This window comes from Chiloscyllium plagiosum, chromosome 26, assembly GCF_004010195.1.
Source record: "Chiloscyllium plagiosum isolate BGI_BamShark_2017 chromosome 26, ASM401019v2, whole genome shotgun sequence".
NCBI lineage: Eukaryota > Metazoa > Chordata > Chondrichthyes > Orectolobiformes > Hemiscylliidae > Chiloscyllium > Chiloscyllium plagiosum.
The window spans coordinates 16,145,229-16,169,018 of NC_057735.1; the positions used below are offsets into that span (position 1 = coordinate 16,145,229).

Below are 23,790 nucleotides of genomic sequence, written 5' to 3' on the forward strand. Positions count from 1 at the left end.
GAGACAGATGTGACTGCGACTACCATACCTGGAAATGTTACAGAGCCTGAAATCCTAGATGAAGAAAATAGATCAGTCAATCCAGTAATTTCAGTCTCTGGGAGTCTTGACCAACAATGATACATAATTTGGATGCAGGAAGGAACTCTGGAATATCAACAATGAAATTACGTTTTTTAGAAATCAATGCAGTAATTCAAAAAACAATCAAATTATTATTCATAAGGACTATTTCCTTCCTGGTGGTGGGGGGCAGGGTGATGGTGGTTGGGCTCAGGAAAGGTGGTGGGGTGTTCTTTGATGGTTTAACTTTCCTATTTTATTGTGTTGTGAAGAAAGATTTAGAAAGGTTGATTTGGTTTAGCTGTTTATTGCTGTGTCATAACACTAGTAGTGGGTTTAGCGATTGGTGAAATCTTGTACGAAATCAAAATCATGAAAATTCTGAGGATCCCAGAAAAGCTTTTGAAGAGGCAATGTGCGTTAATGTTGGATTCACAGCTGGAAGACCACATGAGTTGGGCCAAATGTACTTGTGGTATGCTCTTGAACATGTTATAGCAGTTCTGTGCACATAAACAAAACCAGACGTTAGATGAGCTTTTAGGGGAGGATATGAAACTGTGCATTGTCATATAACAGGAACATTCTTGATGTGACAGAACCCATTGCTGTTTGGTCTGCCAGCCATATGAAACATCCTGGAAGCTGTGGATCTGGGAAGCCATTGTACCTGTCGATACTAAAAGGTGATGAACTCATCTAGCTCATTGCTGTAAAGAAGGATCTACTTCTTTATGACTTGAGAAAGCGATATATTTCAGTTTATCTCTCAGCTCTGCAGCAGGTCCTCCAGATTTTGGTCAATTAAGTGTTGTTGCTTATTATTGATATGGGTCAGTTAATGGTGATTATCTCAGTGAAAAGGTTGCAACTTCTTTTGAATTCAAAAAGCATGGTGATGAAAGTACAGCCCACAAGGTGCTGCAATATCCAGGCTATGACTGAAATGTTGACTTCAGTGACTGCAGTTATACGATAATGCAGCAGGCATGGAAGGATAGCATGCAGCTGAAACCTCAAGAGAAAAATAAGTATTTTATATATATTTCATCTGGTGGACATTCATTGAATCTTGTTGGCTGTGCTACAGTTGATTATTTCCAAACGCAGTGAATTATTTGTTACTGTGCAATAGGTATACATACTCATCTCTGTTGTTACAAAGTACTGGATGGTGCTCAAACATTTACAGGTCTTGATTCCACCATACCAGAGCATCTCCGTGACCATAGGTGGGACTCTTACTGCGTAAGAGAGTTCTGTTCAATTCATGGATGCTCTTACTCATTTCTATACTGATGGTAATACAAGGAAAGAAGCAGGCATTCTACAGAAGAAACTGGAAGTTAGGAATTTGTGTTCATGTTTGAACATTGTCATCGTTTCTTAGGTCAGTAACGTAAAGTTCTATAGGATGCAAAGAAAGCTCTTAGCAGATGTGCAAAGCTTGACACAACACTCTCTAACTCCTTAAAAGAAACCCAAGAAAGTTTTGATGAAGTTGAACTCAGGCCTGATGTTGACAACAGAGATAAGACCACAGGAAAAATAAGAAAAGAAAATGTCAATAATGGTGATACACGTAATGGTTTTGAAACACTTTCTCCAACAGAGAGAGGTTTCAAGTGACATTTTCCATTCCTATGATGGGTGCACTTGAAGCCAACATGAAGGAAAAGCAATAAATTGTTGCAAATAATTTTTCAGTTTTGGTTAATTTAGATGACTCAAAAAAGGAGTTGTCCGTAGGTGTAAAGCTGACAATGCTGGTATTAACGTCATTGGAAAAAAATAAATCTTTCAAAGTTTATATCTTGGAAAATTATTCAGATAAAGGATATTTTATGCCACTAGGTCTTGTATTAACTTATCATCCAAGATAAGATACAATTGGCTTTCCCATATATGGATGTAATATTTCAGTTTTTTGAGTCAAGTGATAACAAACAGCTCAGAAGGAAGGTCATTTTCACTGCTGGAAAACATTAAGGTTCGATTGTGGATAACAACACTGCAAGAAAAACAGTGCAGCACCAACTATATGCATTGAAACTTTATAGGTTATCATTTGAGGACATTATCAGTGCCTTTGTTGTCAAAAATCATGAAAGAAAATTGTTCAATTTCATGTAGATTGTATTGCTGCTTCCCTTTAGTAAGTTGTGATGTGCATAATCGTTCTTGTTTGCTGTAGATTAAAAACTCATTAGAGGGCATCCTGGATGGAGACGATGAGCAGCCAAAGACTGGTGTTCATTGGTACCAATGACATAGAGAAAAATAGGGATGGGGTCCTAAAAGCAGAATATAGAGAGTTTGGAAGCAAGCTGAAAAATAGGACTTCAAAGATGGAGATTTTGAAATTATTACCAGTACCACATGCTAATCAGGATATAAATAACAGGATATCTTGAATGAACATGTGACTAAAGAGATCACATGAAGGGAGAGTTTCAGATTCCTGGGGCATTGGGGCCAGTTCTGGGGGAGGTGGGACCAGTACAAATGCGATGGGTTACATCTGGGCAAGACTGGGACTGATGCTGTAGGGGGAGTATTTGCTCGACTGGTAGGGGAGGATTTAAACTAAATTGACAAGGAATGGGAAGCTATGCAATGGGGAGAGGGGAATTAAGGACAAGAACAAAAGACAGAAGGGGAAATAAGAGAAGTGATAGGCAGAGGAATCAAAGGCCCGATTCAAACAGGGCCACAATAAAAACAGCAGGAATGGAGGAAGGAACAGTATAATGATGAGCCTCAAGACTTTCTGACTGAATGAAATTGGATGAATGAATCATGCAAATAGATGTGAATGACTGTGATATACTGGGATTATAGTGACATGGCTACAGGGTGAGAAAGGATGGGAACTGAACATCCAGTTTTTCAGAAAGGGCAGACAAAAAGGAAAAAGAGATGGGGTTGCATTACTGGTTAAAGAGGATATAAACATAATATTGAGGAATTATATTAACTCAAGCAATGGAGAATCTATCTTGGTGTAACTGAGAAATATCAAGGGACAAAAAACATTTGAGGGGGAGAGGTGTTAATATATACCACATGGTGATGTTGGGATTGACATTAAACAGGAAATCAGAGATGCATGCAGTAAAGAAATACCTGTGATTATGGATGACATTAATCTGCAGGATGATTAGGTGAATCAAATCGGTCACAATACCACAGAGCAGGAAATTCTATAGCACATATAGGCTGGTTTTCTGGGCAAATGTGTTGAGGAACCAACTGGAGAACATGCCATCTTAGATTGGGTATTATGCAATGAGAGAGGATTAATTGGTAATCTAGTTATGAGAGACACCTTGATGATGAGTGACCACAAGATGATAGAATTCTTCATCAAGGTGGACAGTAAAGTAGTTGATTCTGAGACAAAATTCTTGAAACTTAATGGAGGGAACTGCAATAGTGTGAGGCATGAGTTGGCTCTGACGAGTTGACAAATGTTACTGAAAAGAATGACAATGGATATGTGGTGGCAAATGTTTAAAAAGCAAATGGGTGAACTACAAAATTGTTTGTTCCAGTCCGGCATAAGAGTGCAAAGAGAACAGTGGCCAGGCTTTGGCATACAAGGGAAGTTTGAAATAGAATTAGATGGAAAAAACAGGCATGCAAATTGGCATTTAAAAAGTGACCTGAGGATTAGGAACAGTTAAGAAATTTGGAATATTTCATTTTACAAGGTATATGTTTTACTTGGATTGTTAGATTTTTTGTGCATTCTACTATGTAAAAATAATTATAGAAAGATTTGATATTTTTATTTTCACTGTCTGTTACAATAATACATTTTTTTGGTAATGCTCCCAGGCCACATAAACTTATCATAGCTTAGAGTTTCAGCATACTATGATCTGTTAGATCACCTGTATGAGGTGGATTTTAGATATGATGATCCAGAGGAATTATATGCAGTCAAGGAGCTTAACAATTGATCAACATATTGAACATATTTATTAAAACAAATGGTTTGTAAGAATTATTAAATGTAACCCAATTTAATGTGAATTACAACCTAGTGCTACAAAATGATGCATTAACAAATATTGCATATGAAAGTCATTTCTGCATCTGAAACTTCATTTCTTTTTGCACTTCTTGTACCTATAGTTTCCTTCAAAATTCTCATGTCAAAATTTGTCATGAAAAACTACATCCACAAGTTTCTCACACTATAATCATACATTCCCATCTGTAATAGTGCTGTCTTATCTCAGTTATTCACTTCTGAATGCCTTACCCATACAGTAGAGAAATTTTTATGCATCAACCAACTCTACACCCCAAATGTGGACCTGCTTATTACTACTGAATCATATTAAATAATATAAAACAAAGTAAAGAGGACATGAACATTCTAAACTGTGGAAAAGGCTATTTTGAAAAGTGATGATAAGGTTCAACAAAAGTGCATTAGAAACAACTGCTTGAAGGTAAATCAGTGACAGAGCAATGGTGGGGGAGCATTCAGAGTGGAAAGAATGTAAGAGCAGAGCAAACACATTCCCATAGATAAAAGGGTGGGTCCCAAACCTAGATACACTTCACATCAAGAAGCATTTCACAAAGGATAAGATTGAATAGGAGGGAAGCCTATAACAGGTACAGTGAGCTTAATGCAGTAAAATGTAGAAAGTGCAACCACAACATTAAAAAGGGAATAGGAAATCAGTAAGAAGGTATCAAAATGCTTGGTGAGTAAAATTAAGGAAAACCCAAATTGCTTTGTCATTATTTAAAAACAAACAAGAGATCTACGCTCATTTGAGATCAAAAGGTACCTTTTGTGGAGAGGTTGAAGATGTGGTGTTTTATCTGAATGAATGCCAATCATTTATTTTTGTAAAAGAGGAAGACAAAGTAATCTTTCCTATTTAGGAGGAAGTGCGTGAAATAATAAACACAGTAACAAAGGAAATATGAAGGAATTTGAATATGGATAAGGCCCAAGTGAGATGTCTCCCAATCTGTGAAGAGAAACAAGAGTAGAAATAGTAAGTCAGTTTGCCAATCCTCTCTGGCTATAGGTGTATTACTATAGGATTCAAAGCCTGCTAATTTTGCATTGTTGTTTAAAAGGGAGGAATGGATACACTGGGTAACTGCAGATAGGTCAGCCTAACCTAATTTGTGGACAGGGCCTCATGTGACAGATTAGTCAGAAATGTAAGGGCCCATGGAACTAAAGGTAAGTAACAAGATTAGATTAGATTAGATTAGATTAGATTACTTACAGTGTGGAAACAGGCCCTTCGGCCCAACAAGTGAACCCGGGTCTCTGGCGCTGTGAGGCAGCAGTGCTAACCACTGTGCCACCGTGCCGACCACAAAGTTTCTGTGGTATGTTTTGTAGTTGAAACACACAATAGCTACAGTGTACTGATGAATAACACTGTGGGCAGGCTACTAAGAAGTCTAGATGGACAGTGGACTGCATGTCACAAATCTCTGAAGAAAGAAGGACAACAAGGATGGTGACATGCAGGATACTTTATTAATTGAAACGTGGAATGACAAGAGCACAGAGATTCTCAAACGATATAACTGTAAACAATGACTGTTTGAGTTGTTCAAGCTGCCTCATTTCCTTGTATTTCATTGTCTATTTTCTTTCAGTACAAAATGCCAAACATAAAAGATACCATGAACCCGTAAGTACAGTTTGAAATAAAAGCAATAAGTGCTATAGAAACTCAGCAGGTCCAACAGCATCTGTGAGAGTGAAACAGAGTTAACATTTCAAGTCTAGAGAGGCTTCGTGACCAATTTCTTCAGAATTCCATCCACTCCATTCTGCCTTCTCCTCCTACCAAGAAGGGCTGTCTTAGTAAGGTCGAGTAGATTGGGCCTGTACTCATCGGAATGTAGAAGAATGAGAAGGGACCTTATTGAAACAAAGAAGGTCTTTAGAGATCTTGAAAGGTAGATGCCAAAAAGTTGTTTCCCCTTGTGGGAGAGCCTAGAATAAGAGGGCATATTCTCAGAATAAAGGTTTGCATATTTTAAATGTGATGTGGAGGAATTTCTTCTTTTTGAGGTTAGTGAATTGGTGGAATTCAATACCACAGAGGGCTGCTGAGGCTGAGTCATTAAGTACACTAAAGGCTGAGAATTTTTAACTTTTAATCAGTCGGGAAATCAAGGGTTATAGGAAAATGAAGTTGAGGATTATCAGATTAGCCATGATCTCATTGAATGATGGAACAGACTTGGTGAGCTGAATTGCTCACTTCTGTTCTTCTGTCTTAAAGCCTTATATACAATAACTTTGGAGAAAACAATTTTCTGTTTTGTTTCAGATTTTTAATTCTATTTGTCTCTTTTTTTTTTGCACCCACAAAGAAGCATTCAGATGCAGGGATAGATAAATACCGTTAGAACAACAATCTATAATCTGGTCCTATATCCTATCCAGGCAAGAAGAAACGCCACCAAAATCCTGCTGCAGATTCACAGCATCTGAAAAGTTCAATACAGTCCAGAACATAGCAAACCCTACCAATGGCACACAATGACAACCATGTGTACCCACAAGATGTAACCTGCCAAGCCGTCTTTGACACAAATTTACAAACCACAAGCTTATCAACCAGAGGGACAAGGAGAGCAAGTGGAAATGAATAGCATTTCCTTCAAGTTTGCATCCATGTAACAAAATATCCTGGTACAGAACTCGATATACATTCCTTCACAATGATTGTGTCGACGTCCTGGACCTCTCTGGCTAACAGTGCTGGGGGTGTACCTCCACTACATGGACAGCAACTATCAAAGAAGGCAGCACACCACCATCTTTTCAAGGACAATTAGGGAAGAGAAACAAGTGCTGGTCTTAATTAATCCACTAACATCCCATGAATAAATAAAAATATTCCCCATAGGCAGGTGGGAATCAAGCTGACCACAGCTTGCTCAGTGAAGTGCGAGGATGCCTGGACATATGGAAATATTGTACAGTGGGTTTGTGTCAAAATTTCAAATGAATATTTCTGCCTTGAACTGTTATATCAAAACTAAATTCATGAAGCTGATTCCTTACACCTGAAATTGTTGTATGCCTTTAATTTTAAAAAATGCACCAAGCGAACTGTTTTATGTATGACTTAATGATTTTATTTTGCTGTTTAAACTGCAATTTATATCTTCAGTTGAGACAAGTTAGATGTGGTACATTAGTTGACATTATTTACAAAGCTGTGTCACTTCAGTAATTAAACTGAAGACCTGTTACAGCTTCACTGGTGCTCAACGAAGATAAATGGCAAACCTGAAAAATAAAAAATATATTAGTATTCACCCATTCAACAATAATATTTCAATATCATGTCAGTGGCATAAACAGCATATATAAGGAGACTTTCTAATTATAATTATTTTCTTGCTTTATCATTTCTCTCCCTCCCAGGAACACAACTTCACCCAAAACCTCATTTCCAACAACTCCCTACTTCCACAACCAGCTTCTGAAACGTATGTAAAAGCAGATTGGGCTAAATTACAAAGCTACAACTTTGTTTTGTGAAAATAGAATTACAGACATCCCTGATAGCAGAGCACTGCCTCAGGGACTATAGCAGTTCAAGACAGCGACCACACCACCACCTCCTTAATGGTAATGATGGGCTATAAAAGTTGGCCTTCCTAACAGCAGAGTCTATAAGTTTGTCTCTGGCAAAAGCACAGCAGGTCAGGCAGCATCCAAGGAGAAGGGGAGTCAACGTTTCTGGCTGATGAAGGGCTTATACCTAAAACTCTCCAGTATCTTCAGTCCTCACTTTCTCCTACTTCCTAATAACACCCGCATCTCATAAACAAATGGAAATAACACTAGCTTTTAGAACATATCATTCATTTTAACCCAAAGGAAAATGTTGTCATTTGTGTTGCACATTTTCAGATTTCTTGACATTGTAGATCCAAAAAGTCATGTCAAAGTTTGCCCATGCATTTTGATCTGCTTTTGATTTTTTTTAGGGCTCCCAAATGAGGCATTTTACACCAATTGCACTTGATTGAATTACACAGAATGGGTGATTTCAACTGTTGCTTAGATTAGTAAGAATCCCTACCTTCTACTTAAGGCCAGTTGCAACAGTCACAAGAAGGATCAAAGACTAATCCAACAGCACAATTCTTCAGGTAGGTCACTCCATTTACACACTGGTAAAATTTGTTCTTGTCTTTTGGATCAATGTAGACACCATTTGCTTTGCCAGCACAGAACCCACTTCCACCACTACCACTGCTGCCACCACCACCACTGCTGCCACCACCACTAGGAGCCTGGGTAGGAGGAACAGCTGGTCGCAGTGTTGTTTTAGATGGGACACAGGCTAGAAAGAAACAAAATTCATTGATTCATCACTTCCTTCAAAATTGATAACAAATGAAGATAAGCATGGCCAGTCAAAGACTGATTGCGCATTTAAACTCTTTTGGAAGAACACAATTCTTGGTAGTATCAGGAAGAAACTGCATGCACGACCAATTTACTCAGAGCCACTGAGAAAGTCTTGTGACATTGCTGATTATGTGCAGAGGGTGTGTTTGTTAGAGTGCAAACTTTGAAATGTGATTTAACTATAGTTTGATTTTACATTAAGTTGCACAAAATGAATGACAAATGTTATTGAGATCCCTGTAATATAAATAAACTTGATAAACTGGCATGACAGTATATTGCCCATTTAATTTCAGATCTTTAAATTGCACATCTTTAAATTAATTAAGTGCTAATACATACTAGAAAATATAACCTGTAAAAATGAACAACTTTGCCTGTTAACGTGTGAAAATGTTTTTATGAAAACATACAAGTTTCAATATTTTATTGCAAAGGTCGTCCTGCTTTGGGAACTCCATACGTGTAAATGTTTAGCAACATGCTAGTCGTCAGATTGTTTTTCCCCAAACAATGTCAAAAGTGAAATACATTTAGGTGCCCAAATAATTCCTCTGTTATTTTACTCATTAATGACTGCTGATTCTGTGATAGCAGTAAGTAAAAAAATCCAAGTATAAAGAACCCTGACAATTACCCGCAGAGATTCCAAGCCCTGTGTGCAGGGTGTTGATGAGAGGATAAGGTCCCTGGTTGCAGAAAGCACCGGAGAAGTCATCCAGAGCAAGATCCCAGACCATAACTCCTCCATAATTGTTCTTTTTCAGCCACTCAATCTGGAAAACATTGTTCACAAATTCACTTCACAAGTTCTTGTTTGCAAGACAAATTGTTTACAATTTTTCCTTGGCTTCATCATTTAGGCTGAGACTCAGGACTCAAGTTCAGTATTAGATATACTTTGTTTTATAAAGTGCCTCCTCTAAGCTTCCTTTATCAAATGGTGTGATGTTCTGCTTATACCATTGTTTAACATCACAATGTGATTCGAATGCTAGTTATAATGAACTGATTGCATACTATAAATCACACATTGCAAAAAGTATTAAATGAAAAGTTTATAACATTTATCAAAGATACCTTGTCCTTAAAGCTTTGCACGTTGTCATATCCAACCCATTCATTTCCTTTATAGGCATATGGAACCATCTGTGAAGCATCCCATTTCATGGTGGCACTTTGCAAAAATGTGCAGATCTAACAGAAGAGAGAGGTATCAGCACAAAAATCTTGAGTGGCAATCCTTTTATTTTCACATTGCTTTGTTGGTTTTATCTTCTCTCAATTACAACACACAATTTGGAGGCACTCTTTTTTGCTGTTGAAAACATCTTAATTCATAGTAATTTCATTAAAAGATAATTAATGATTCATTATACTACATGTTCCAAAGCTGGGGCACTGGAGAAGCCAAAGGCATATCTGCACTTTATTCACACATATATGTTGATTTGGGAGCTGACATCAACAGCAGCTTCCTTGCCTTTCCAATACAAACATGCTCACGTACAGTGCACAGACTGTGAAGGATTGACCCAAACTATTGTGTAAGGTAAACTAGAATTTGTTGTGGAGGGTAAGATTTTAATATTCATTCACAAGATGTGAGCATCATTGGCTAAACCAGCTTTCACTACCCATCCTTAATGGCTCTGGTGCTGGTAGTGAAAAGCCTTGTTGAATTGGTTCAATCCATTTGATGTGGATGCACCCATAGCGCTGTGAGGATGGCAGTTCCGGGATTATCACCTAGCAATATGGAAGGAATGGCAATACTGTTGCAAGTCAGGGGAATTTATGTGTTATTGCACCCATGCATATGCTGCCCTTGTCCCTCTAGATGCTACAGATTGTGATTTAGGAAAGTGGTTTTTGAAAACTAAGGAGCCTTGCTGAGTAAGATAGTTGGGCAATTTCTGATGATGGAGAGTGAGCCATCATGTCTGTTATGTCCGTGGATGATAACAGGTGTCTGAGCTCTTGTTCCCCTGGCATCAAGCTGAGCATTGATATTTTGGCAGCCATTGCTTGTAAGGTACATCATAAGATGTTACTTAATCCACCTCAGGACCTTTATATGGTGCGAATAATGTAGATGTTCTTGATCAATTTGGAGGGTATATTTCGGTCCTTGTGTAGTTAGTATTTGTGAATGTAAATTTTACAGAATAAAGAAGCTCAAATACTATTCATACCTCATAATATGCCAAGAATCCAGCTTGTCTGGTGTACTGCCCAGCTGGTCCAGCACCTGATGCTGGGGCTCCAACTCCAGTGTCAGATGAGGTCAGTCTGAAGGTGTGGCCATATGTAGGGAATCCAACATTCAGTTTCTCTGCAGGTGCTCCATTGTCTTTCCAATAATTCATTGCATAGTTCTGCAGGAAAAAAAATACATCGAAGTACTTTGCAAGCAATCTGATTGAAGATAGTTACCTATTTATCAAAAAAAAAATGAAACAATTGAATTTGATTTTCATGAGTACGTACCACATTAAACTCCAAGTTGAGAGCACTTTGGGAATTAGAGAGAGCATAAAGAGGGCTGTTTTCTCCAGTGGTATGGCTCCAGGGTCCAAAGAAATCGTATGTCATCACATTGAAAAAGTCAATAACTCTGTATGAGAGGAAATGTGAATTATACTGAGAGGGTGTTTACTGAACTAAATGATTGAAGTGTAGGTCAATAAATAAATGTACTCTGACTACAGAAAAAGAGCAAAATGTAACATTTATACTGGATGTTTCATGATCTCATGATACCCCAAAGTGGTTCATGATTGATAGATAATTTCCGACATGCAGTCACCATTGTATTGGAATGAATGCCCAATGGAACACCCTCCACCTTCCCGGGAAGTGGGTGAGGGAGTCCAGTCAGGTCTTACATGTAGGGAGGTGGGATGGTGATGTGGAGTTCCAGTCCAACCTGGCAGCTGGGGTGAATTGATGGGGAGGTCCATAAGCAGGCAGGTTGGCTTGGGTTGGGTTTTCTCGTGAAGAAAGGGATCTGGTGCCATTTGGCTGATGAATGAATGTTGGACAGAGTAAAAGGGAGGCTCTTCTTTCATATTTCTTTCAGAGATCTTCCATTATTTAACAATGCAGGCTAGATTCCAATTTATCTTCTCAACTGGAAGATGAATATGCAGCATTCCCTGAATATTGGCATGGGAGTTTCAAGTTGAAAACAGATGTTTACATCCTTGAGTAGATTTTTAACTTGTAAAGTCTGACTCAAAATGTTACAGTGCTGAGTTCCTTTTGTGTATTGCCATAATATTTAAATAATTTGAGAGTTTTTTTTAAATGACCCCAGATTACTTTGAAAAACAGATTGGGAAATTAGTGAAACAGGAGAAAGTGAGGACTGCAGATGCTGGAGATCAGAGCTGAAAATGTGTTGCTGGAAAAGCGCAGCAGGTCAGGCAGCATCCAAGGAGCAGGAGAATCGATGTTTCGGGCATGAGCCCTTCTTCAGGAAGGGCTGAAGAAGGGCTCATGCCTGAAACATCGATTCTCCTGCTCTTTGGATGCTGCCTGACCTGCTGCGCTTTTCCAGCAACACATTTTCAGCAAATTAATGAAACACACTAGCCACTGATTATTAGAACATGATCAGCAAAATTCTCAAGCAGGTTTTGAAGCAAAAGGTCTATATTCATCTGAGATAGTTCCAAAGATAGTTCTTCTGTAGCATGATGGTTGCATTCTTGTGCAACCCTGTATCCTAGGGAAATCCTGCTTTAGAAAAAGTGCTTAAAGTGTAGGCGATGTAATTACGTTACAGCCAACACATGTTTTAAAAGTTCGTGCTTTAGAAACAGTGTCCCCAATTCATTAATTGCGTTACAGCAAATTTGTGTTAAAGAAACGCAAAATTACCTGTATTTAGATTCTTAACTGAGTTCTGTTTAGCTTGTCTGCTAAGTAATTACTTTTCCTGAACTAGCAAGTAAGTGCAAGGATAAAGGATTTCGCTACATAGAGAGTCCTGTATGACAAACATAGGTACTTACTTTCCAAGCTGAGCAACCTCATAGCCAGAATCAATGTTACTCTTCCCACCAGCAACTGCAGCAGAGAGCAGCAGTCTTGGTCTGCCTGTGCTTTTCCCCTCAGCTTCAAAGGCTGCCATCAGTTCCTGGAAGTCAAAAGTAAACAAGGATTCACTTTGTAACATATCCACACAAACTGGACGGTTTCAAACACAGCCTAATGAATTTGCTGCTTTTATAAAATGAATCCAATGTCAGATAATATTCTTCATAATCATTGGGTACAGCCAGAAGTTCGACTACATAAATGGAACTTTTTAAAAATTCATTCACAAGATTTGAGAGACATTGGCTACGTTAGTGTTTATTACTTACAGGGCTCACATATAGGCCAGACCGAGTAAGAATGGCAGATTTACTTCCCTGGAGTAGCTATTAGGACTCAGGACCCAGAGGAGAGAATTCTATCACAGTTAGTAAGGAGATTGCAATCAAAATACTTTTCTGTCTAAATTGATATTTCTCATGGTTGAATATTACACTTCCATGCTCAAGAAAGTCTGTGAAACTGCAATTTACATCAGCTTCTATAATCGCTAGTTAGGTCATAGGTCAGCAATGATTTCATTGAATGGCATGGAGCAGGCAGTAGAAGCTCAAATGTCTATCCTTGTACCTCTATCCTTGGTGGACACCCTGAAAGGTAATCTACATTTGAAACAAAGACTGAAAGATACTTTGTTTTAGCTAGTGAAATAAGCATAAGTACATGTGACCTACCTGCACTAACACGGTGTAGAGATGTTTGTCTTGTGGGGGGCTGCCTCTTGATCCAGGATATTCCCAATCAATATCCAAACCATCAAACCCATAACCGCGCAGGAAACTAATCACAGACTTAATGAAAACTTGGCGAGTTCCTGATGAGGAAACCATGGCAGTGAATCTAGAGGAGGGTAGAATGAAGCAATATTGAAATAAGTGCATTTTGTTTTCAGCAATTGTCCCAAGAATATTCAAGAACTCCACATCTATTAAACTTGCAAACTGGATCAGGAGACTAATTACAATGTAGAAAAATATAATTTTAGAGTATTGCATTGCTGCTGATAATCAATTCAATCAATCTTCATTAGGTGTATTAACTTAAAATAAGTCTATAAAAATGAAGCGATCTTTTCGTTTGGATAGACATCACATCATAACTACTTATAATTTTTCAGCAGAACATCATCACAATACTTTCACGAACTAATAATATGTGTAAAACTACATGGTCACCACTTCAAAAAGCATCTCTTTCCCTTTTTTTTTTAACATTACACACAATTGGAAAAGAATGACTTGTTACCCAACACTGAAATATTTTATCTTACTTCTGAGTTCCAAAGTTCCAGCCTCCAATGGACAGGAGTGTCTTAAGGTTTCCATTTCTGTCATAAAAATAAATAAGTTGTTCTGTTAGAATAAGGAACATAGGTAAATGCATTAATAAACACTTTAGCAACTACTAAAAATCATTGCGGTCCTAAACAAAGTACTATTTCATGAGGTCAAGTCCTGGAATGGCAGGACTACCTTACGCTGAAAGACTGGAGTGACTGGGCTTGTATACTCTTGAGTTAGTGGAATCAAGGGTTATGGAGATAAGTATACTGATTAAGGATGATCAGCCATGATCATATTAAATGGTGGTGCAGGCTCGAAGGGCAGAATGGCCTACTCCTGCATCTATTGTCTATTTTCTTCTTTTGGTGCTAAATTTTAATTGAGCAGGAATGCAGCTCAGTAGTGGAGGCCACAAGTTTGGAAAGTGCCATTGAAGATGATGATGCATTGCAGCAGTACATCTTGAATATCAAAGTCCTGCCACTCTGGAGGCAAGATTGAGGGTAATTTTTGTGCCATTGAGATTTAAGATGTTAATGGTATTGATGAAGGTGGAAAATGGGTTGAAGCATTAGACAAGCTGGTCAATATGATAAAGGTGGAAGGAGTCCACTTTTGAGATGGAGAGAATATGGACTTGGGAGCTCAACTGAATAAAACATGAGTAACTGAGCAACTTGACTCATTCTGAAACAGCAGCCATTATGTAGTTGGTGGGAAAGTCAGGAATGAAGGCTGTAGATGATAAATTTAACCTTCTCAATGATAAGCACTAACAAAATTTGTTTCACCCAAGACCAATTGCTAGCCCCTCATACACCTCAGTTCTGTCAGATCGTTGTTGTGACTATGTATTAATGGTGAATGTGTTTGTGGAAAGGGGTGGATCAAGCAGATTGCTTTGTCCATGATGGAGACAAGCACCTTCTGTCTTTATTTGGTTAGGAATGAGGGTGTTGCTGGCCAGGCCAGCAGGGGCGGCCCATTCATAAATGCCCTTGAGAAAATCATGGTGAGCCACCATCTCAAACCAATGCGAGCAAGTCACCAGACTTTCTCAGGGACAGACTAGCCTAAGTGGCAACTGAGCAGTTTAAAAACAGGGGATCAAAATCGCTCTTTGTCCATTTGCAATATTAGTAAGCAGAATCAATATTGTGAAATATTTAAAAGATGATGGTTGAAGCCTTGCTAGTTGGAATCCTTTAAATGCAAAGGCCATTTCAATCATTCTGTGTTGGTAAATGGTGTCGAATTCACATTTTTGTCCAAAGCCGAATGTTCTGCAACATGTACAGATGTGGGCACAATGTACTCTCTATGAAACATACATATCAGCATGTGCACCAGAGTAGTCCGAGACTCAATACACATCAAAATATAACAAGAACCTCAAGCTATTCTAAGTATTGCCGATGCATTAGCAATATTTAAGATAATGATTATACTTGTTTTTAAGGCCGTTGAATGAGTGGTAAAGGGTTGCATCATTCCATTCATAGGTGGAGATTTGATTGTCCTTCATTCCAGCGAAAGCATAGATCAGATGTGTGCACAAGCAAGGGTCCACATTCTCTGGCTTGTACTTCCCTGCTCCTGGTCTGTACTGAGCCCAGTTTGTAAAGTAACAAACCAGCCTGTAGGCAGAGCCTGCCAGTGATAACAAACGACAATCAGCACAGAGTCTCTACTCATTGCGTGGAGTTTACAAAACCTTGAAAAGCACAAAGACTTACCCAGTTCCAGGCATGCCAACAAGACCAATGCTGTAATGAAGAACATAGAATGAGAATCAATATTATAGTTGAAATATGCTTAAAGGTTCAAGGATTCATAACATTGGCCTTATATGAATGACTGCGGACTGCTAACAACTTTTCTGGATCGAACTCTGTTCCTTGCTCTGTACTGCCTTTTGCTGAGACCATACACAGATACTGAAGTCATCATCTAGAGCCCTCATCTCATAATTTCCCACCAACTCCTTCCTGATCATTGCTTCAGAGTTAACTAGATTTCCAAACTATTTATGTTGCATTCAGTGCATCATTAAAATTCTAAGCCAATAGTTTCTCCACTGCAAAGGCAGACATCTTCCACCTCTATAAACCCAACGAGCTTCTCAGATACTTCAATCCATCCTATACCCTCATAGACATCTGTATTCTCACGGAACAGAAATTAGACTCAGTCCTGTCTCCGTAGTTAATTTACCTTACAAGAGAAATACATTTTGGACAAAGGGAGAGGGATTGGTGTAATTCCCAATCCTGTGTTATCAGGGAGCACTCCTGCTTGTCCTGACTATAGAAATTGAGTGTTTTTCTAAGTCAAGTGTGCTACGTAAATGTGCAATATTCTTATTTATTAAAATAGCTTGCCCATTTGATCCACAAGCTCTAGGAGTTTAAAGAGATAGTTTAAAATTAGTTTATAGTTTAAAGTTTAAAGTGAATAATTTTATATAACAGCCGAATATTTCATTTTGACTAGCTTCAAATTGTTACTTTTGTCTGATACTAACTTTTCAATTTGTGCATTTACCTGAGCTGCTGAAACTATCGGCATATCAAGTTTAAATGACAATTGCTGTAAAACCTTCTTTCAAGTTGTCACACAATTGATTCAGTTTAGGTAACCAACAATATCAAGCTACAGACAGATCGTGTGGTGTTAGGATCTCTATTAACTTGCCATGTAAAGCACTGCAATTGATACGTAATGGACTCTTACTACACAAAAAGGGGCCATTTAGCTCATTGTGACCATTCAAAGAGTGGACTTAGTCCTACTGACTCTGATGTTTCCTCAGATTCCTGCAACTTTCTCTTTGAACGGTAACAGTCCAAACAGGATTAAGCATTTTAGAAAAGAAAGAACAGGTCACAATAACTATTACCAATGTGCAATTGGATTCTTCTATTCAATTAATTGTGGACATAATCCAGCAAAGTGAACAGAAATTGAAATGCCCAACGACTTTCTGACTGCATTCCTGCAAATGAAAACTTCTTCAGGAAATCACACTGCACTTGACCAATGCAGTTGCATGGTATTCCTTTGCCATTTTAACCAGTTAATTCTCATGAGGTTCGTGATATTACAAATGTGCCACGCAAAGTGATTTCTTCCAGTGTTGCGGCTATCACTCAAGGTAATCTAACTCTACTTACTTGTATTAATTTCACCACTAGGAGCAGGTAGATCTGAGAATTAACGATGGTTGTTCAACCTGTACACTTATACATTGATGTCATTTTGCATCACAGATGAACCAATCGGATGCACAGCACTGTCACAGAAGATTTAGTGGAGGAATAGGGGATGGATAATCAATGAGTCATTTGAAGTGCACTTGACAGTATGCTTCCCACAATAAGCTAACAATCAATTTCTTCGCAATTAGCCTCGATTTTGAAGAAGGAATCTTTACTTTTATCTATTTCTTCTTTGAATCCTAAGGTTGAATTTATAAAGAAATGTCTTACAGTATCAGAGGTAATAACTGATAATGCTGGCTTACCTGTTCCAAGTAAAAGCTTTGCCATTTTGCAGCTGGTGAGTTGTCAGCATCAACTCTCACTTTTATACACTGAGCTTATCTTCCACAGTAAATAATTCCATTCGTCATTAGTCTTATCACTGGATAAGTGTCAGTCACAATGGAAAAGTAATATTCCTTATCTTACCTTCATAATATTATTTTCACTTTCTCATGAATAACAACTTATCCCCTGTGTAATGTCATCTAGATTGTTGACCTTCATTATAACCCCAATCTCTCTGTCATACTAGGAATGGAGGCCAGGAGCAAAGTTGAGCAGCACATAGTCTTTTACTCTGGGATCAAGAAGAATGACAAATCTCCATGTTTCATGTTCAAGTAAGCCTGAATCTTTCTGTTGGTTAGGGTCAAATTGGGATATGCAAGTCCACACATTGACCGCTGGGCAATTTGAAAATCAAGCATTGATCATGCAAGATGAGCAGGAGCCTAATTTAAATGAACTATTTCCTACCTTTCGATGTTTCCAATATGTGAGATGTAGCACAACTATTTATAACCAATTTGCAAAGGATGCACTTTCGGCCAGAATGGTGTAATTTCTTGCCTCACATATTACCTGTATTATTTGAAAAAATGATTGCTGTGCAACTTAATTACATGGTCAGAAAATCCTGGAAGCCTTTGATTAATATTATCAATTATTAGTATTTCAATCAAGGTGCATACAACTGTATGTAAAGCTAAAGATAAGGTAAATGTGTGTGCCAAAACACAGTGGATGACCAAAATGAAGGATGTTGCACAAATACAAGAATGCCAAATTTCAAATGATCACAACATAGGACACCCAAGCTCCAGGGTAATTCAGCAAATGTACAAGGCTAGAATGTCTCTTTCTGTTTGTAGAGAATGGTTCACACGTGAAAATGTCCATTGCTTCTAGAAACTATAAACCAGCCATGTTACAAGCTGCAATGTTTATCGGAAGGTGTTTAGTGTAGCTATTAGCACACCCAGGATTGTTTAGCAAATTCTGTCCAATTTCAGAATCGTGTCTAATGGTAGATATTTATATTGGATTTTGCAAATTCATGCTGCAGTTGAGAATGTGTTGGTTAATCCATGCTAACTTGACAACCAAGCAGTATCCTTTTGTGATTGCTTGAAATTTGACATTCTTGCATTTGTGCTGAGTGCAAGATTAAAAACTTCAGTAACATTTATCTCTTCTTAACAATAATTAAATCTGAACCATCAAGCAATGACAAGTTCAAGGGGTTCATTTCCTAATTCTGCCAGTACTTCTTATGCTTCTTGTGTAAGGGGAGTATCCAACTAACTTGTAAGTGAAGCTCTGATCATGGTGATAACTTGTACGACATGGGGTAAACTCTCTTGCTTAATTTAAAACCAGCACCACAGAAAAGATTTATCCTGTGCAGTAATCTGTAAAACTTTGAGTGACCAAGAACTATGTAAAGTAAAAATTAACAGTTTTATTTCTTAAAGTATAACAGAGAATAATTAACTAACACTATTTACAACTTCTTTCTCTAACCTAAGTTTTACCTTCATTTCTATAATACTAGTCCAATAAAACTCCCAGTTAAGATTTAAAAACAACACTTCTCATCTCAAAACCAGGCAGCTATAGGTTCTTGTCTTCGGATTTTCCAGTGTCTTCTTTTCTCCTTTTTTGCAATTCCTGTGTCACAGGTTACTGATCAAGAAGGTACTTTTAAGAGAGATTTTATTTCAAGCAGTCTGTTTACATGCTAGGATCTGGCAGTTCTCCTCTCAACTGTTCAACTTTCCCCCGATCCTTTACCCCTGAGCATTGGAATGTGTCATTGGCTTTTAAGATTGTCAATATACTCAATTCAAACTTGATTGGAAAATGGGAAATTTTGGGGGTATAATTTCAATTTATTGGCCAAATTTGAATTTGTTTTTGTCTCCAGGCAACAAACTAACTGAGTTGTTTGACCCAGTGTTACACTGTTGCCTTATTGAAAACACTTGATGCTGTGTCAGGCTGTTCTACGGCTTTTAATGCTCTTAAAAGTACACCTACATCTTCATAACTCCTGCCCCCTTAAGAAAAATGAACTATCATAATGAAAAGATAGCTTCACACATTACACTAATATACTGATAACTTTCATTCAAGTTCATCTTAATTTCTTCCCGGATACCTATATATAGATATATATATATACATATAAAACATTAAATAAAGACAAATTTCATCCAAACTCTATCAGTTAAATCCATGATAACATATCTGTGATTACATTCTTCTGACCTGCAACATGTACGATTATTAAACGTCTGTAACATAAAACTCCAACGAAGTAGTCTCATGTTCTTGTCTTTAAAACATTCTAAGTATGTAAGTGGATTGTGCTCTGTGTACACAATCTTCTCTGATACATTGTTCGTGACATACAAGTTAAAATGCTGTAAGGCCAGTATTAAACTCAATAGTTCCTTTTCGATTGTGGAGTATTTCCTTTGGTGGATGTTGATCTTCTTCAAAAAGTAACCAACTGGCAGTTCAATCCCATCCTCTTCTTCCTGTAGGAGTACAGCTCCAACTCCAATGTCACTAGCATTGATGGTGACTTTAGAAGGTTTTGAAAAGTTTGGTTTAGCTAAAACTGGTTTGGTGGCTAATATTGATTACAAATGGTTGAATGCCTCCCGGCATTGTTCTGTCCACAGAAACTTTGTGTTCTTCTTCAGCAAATCAGTTAACGGTGCCGGTACACTGCTGAAGTTTGGAACAAACTTCTGATAGAATCTGCTGAGTCCTAAGAATTGAAGCATGTCTTTCTTTGAGGTTCAAAGTTGAAACTTTATTGCTGGAACAGCACAGCAGGTCAGGCAGCATCCAGGGAACAGGAGATTCGACGTTTCGGGCACAGGCCCTTCTTCAGGAATGAGCAGAGAGTGTTCAGCAGGAGAAGATAAAAGGTAGGGAGGTATTTTTTCCTGCTGAACACTCTCTGCTCATTCCTGGAGAAGGGCCTGTGCCCGAAACGTCGAATCTCCTGTTCCCTGGATGCTGCCTGGCCTGCTGTGCTGTTCCAGCAATAAAGTTTCAACTTTGATCTCCAGCATCTGCAGACCTCACTTTCTCCTTTCTTTGAGGTTCGTCATGGAAATTCCTTGACGGCCTTCATCTGTGCATTCTATGGGGTCAACCTGCCATGACCGATGTTATGTCCCAAGAACGTCAGCTCTGCTTTCACAACTTCCATTTTATTCAAGTTTATCACTAGTTTTGCTTCTCATAGTCATCCAAAGACCTCTGCCAACTGTACCATGTGATCTTTCCAGGACTTACTAAAGATCACTACATCATCCAAATAGACTGCACAGTTTGTTTTCCCTGCCACAACTCTGTTCATGAGTCTTTGGAATGTGTCAGGTATGTTCTACATTCAAAAGGGCATCACTTTAAACTGATATAGCCCATTTGGGGTTACAAACACAGAAATTTCTTTCGCTGTCTCTGATAAAGGTACCTGTTAGTAACCACACATTAAGTCCAAACTGATGATGTAACTGGCTTGTCTGACTTTCTCAATACAGTCCTTCAATCTCGGAATTGGATATAAGTCCAATTTTGTAACGGCGTTGACCTTCCGATAATCTACGCAGTATCGTTGAGTCCCATCCGGTTTGGGAACTAAGATGATCAGTGAACTCCGTTTGTCCTGGCTTGATTCGATGATGTCCTTGTCAAGCATAGCCTTCACCTCCATCTGGATCTGTCTGGCTTTGAGAGGATTAAGCCGATAGTGGTGTTGATTTATTGGAGCAGTATTCCCTCTACCTACTTTAAATACAATAGCATTAGTCCTCCCCATCTGATTCTTACATAGGTCCTTATACTGTAATAATAAATCTTTCAACTCCATTCTATGCTCCTGAGACAGATAGCTTACTAACCTATCCCACTCCTCAAGGACTTCTTCACTTTTGAATCTATTTTGAGGCACCTCAAAATCCACATCATCTGGATTGATTCCTCACTCTGCAGGGCAGTAACTAACACCTATTTCTCCAGTTCTTTTTCTCTAGTGTAATGTGGTTTCAACATGTTCACATAATATACACAATACCTTTTTTTTCTTTCTAGCATCTTTACTAAATAGTTTACTTGACTCAACTTATTCTCAATTTGATAGGAACCTCTAAACCCGGCTTTGAAGGGATCTCCTATTATTGGTAACAGTACTAACACATTATCCCTTTGGGAAAATGTCCACGTCTCAGAGTTTTTATCTGCCATTTACTTTCTATGCTGTGCCCTCTTTAGGTGCTGTTTAGCTAACTCACCTACTCAATTTAATCTCTCCCTCACCTCTGATACATAATCTAATTGTGAGATCTCTGACTTTGGTCTGTCAATTTTTCTTTAATTAACTTTAAAGGCCCCCTCACTTCATGACCAAATATTAATTCAAAGGGAGTAAACCGAGTAGATTCGTTTGGAGCATCCAATGGCAAACATTACAAATGGGTTACCTTTATCTCAATCATTGGGTAATCCTGACAGTATGCTCTCAACATGGTCTTCAAGGTCTGATGCCTCTTTTCTAAAGCTCCCCGAGATTCAGGATGATACGCACTGGATTTAAAGTGCTGTATACCTCAGCTATCCATTACCTCCTTAAACAGCCTAGCTGTAAAATTTGACGCTTGGTCCAACTGAATCTCTCTGGGTAGCCCATACCGTGAAGAAATCTACCACCCTTTTTGCCTTGATACTCCGTAATGGAATTGCCTCCGGAAATCTGGCAGACATATCCATTATGGTTAACAAGTACTGGTTCCCACTTTTAATTCTCCAGAGGGGACCTACACAATCAACTATAACCCGCATGAAAGGTTGTTCAAATACAGGAATTGGCAACAAAGGTGCTGGTTTTATTACCGCCTGTGGCTTACCTACCACTTGGCAAGTATGACAAGTACAGCAAAAGCTAACCACATCCTTGTGCATTCCAGGCCAATAAGAATGTTTTTGTACCATAACCTGAGTCTTTTGTAACCTTAGGCGACCTCCTACAGGTAGTTCATATGCTAACCATAACACTTCCTGTCTGTATGCTACCAATAACACAATCTGGTGCACTTAAGTCCATTTCTCCTCTGCATTAACCTGCTGTGGTCTCCATTTCCACCTGAGGATTCTATCTTTCAGATAATAACCCTCCAGAATATTCTCTGCTTCCTTTTCAGAGTACGCATTCAGATATATATGTTTTATCACCTTGTCTTGCTGTTGCAAGTCTCTTAACCTTTCAGGACTAAACACTTCTGTCTGACCCTCTGCCTGTTCAGGTTTTTCCGACACCATTACATCAAACAGGGTATCTGCTAAATGAACCTCAACTCCTTCATCTTTCTCTTTACTTTTCACTTCATCCTGTGACTTATGATAGTGGGATATGGTTATCACACAGTCTAGGAAAATATTAGGATATTTCCGTTTTAACTCCTCAGTTTCTTGGTCTTCCTTGGACTTCTCCACAACAAGGGGTGTCACTCTCACCTTGGATCCTGCCAAATCATTCCCAAGAACAAACTGAATTCCTGGAACTGTCACTCTGTCAATCATTCCACTGTAACTTCCCCAGGCTTAAGTTGACACTCCAACCTGATCTTACATAGAGAAACACTAAATTTCTGTCCATCTATCCCACAAATTACCACACACTTGGGTAACAGATCAGAAAGAGTGCATATTCACTCATCGCTTACAATCAGCAACCAGTTAGATCCTGTATCTCTCAAAATTATAACTTCTTGTCCTTCTCCCCCTGTTCTTTCTGAGTAAACTTTACCCACAGAGACAAATTCTTTGTAGAGATCAGGTACTAACTCCATACCCAGTCCCTGCTTAAGCTGTGCACTCTCCTGCAGCTCCTCAGCTCTTCTTGGGCTCTCCTTTACTACCTTCACTAATGCCAATGACTTAGCTTCTTTTACCATATCTTTTCCCACAGTGCCTTTCTTGAATGACCAGTGCTGTGTCTTTACGTGTCCCACTTTACCACAGTGGAAACACCTGAGACCTTTCACCTCCTTTCCACCCTCTTGGGCTTCTTTTTTATCCTATGGCAAAATCTTACCAGTGCTCTCTAGTCTTGGTTTAATAGTGTAGGATCTCCCCTTCTCCCAACTTCTTTTCCTCACAGGACACAATTCTGGCCAGAAGCTTGTCTTCTGCACCACAATGTACTCATCTGCTAATTCTGCTGCCCTTCTCACTTCCTGAAATTCCTGTTCCTCCATGTGAATTCTTACTATCTCTAGAAATGAGTTTTTAAACTCCTCCAGCAGAATAATCTTAGAGTCTCAAATGTCCTATCTATTTTCAAAGCACA

At 38.5% G+C, this 23,790-nt stretch overlaps 1 protein-coding gene across 1 annotated transcript; it reads right to left on the reverse strand.

Annotated features, from left to right (window-relative positions):
• Positions 1-7,195: 7,195 nt before the first annotated feature.
• LOC122563133 (acidic mammalian chitinase-like) lies at positions 7,196-18,785 on the reverse strand. The gene is made up of 12 exons (XM_043716585.1): positions 17,405-18,785; positions 15,618-15,647; positions 15,330-15,531; positions 13,869-13,925; positions 13,273-13,438; positions 12,514-12,638; positions 10,985-11,111; positions 10,690-10,872; positions 9,575-9,691; positions 9,132-9,270; positions 8,163-8,426; positions 7,196-7,360 (listed from the first exon to the last, which is right to left on the reverse strand). The coding sequence occupies exons 1-11, from the start codon at positions 17,427-17,429 to the stop codon at positions 8,170-8,172; spliced, it is 1,428 nt and encodes a 475-aa protein (XP_043572520.1). The 5' UTR covers positions 17,430-18,785; the 3' UTR covers positions 7,196-7,360; positions 8,163-8,169.
• Between the last annotated feature and the right edge of the window lie 5,005 nt (positions 18,786-23,790).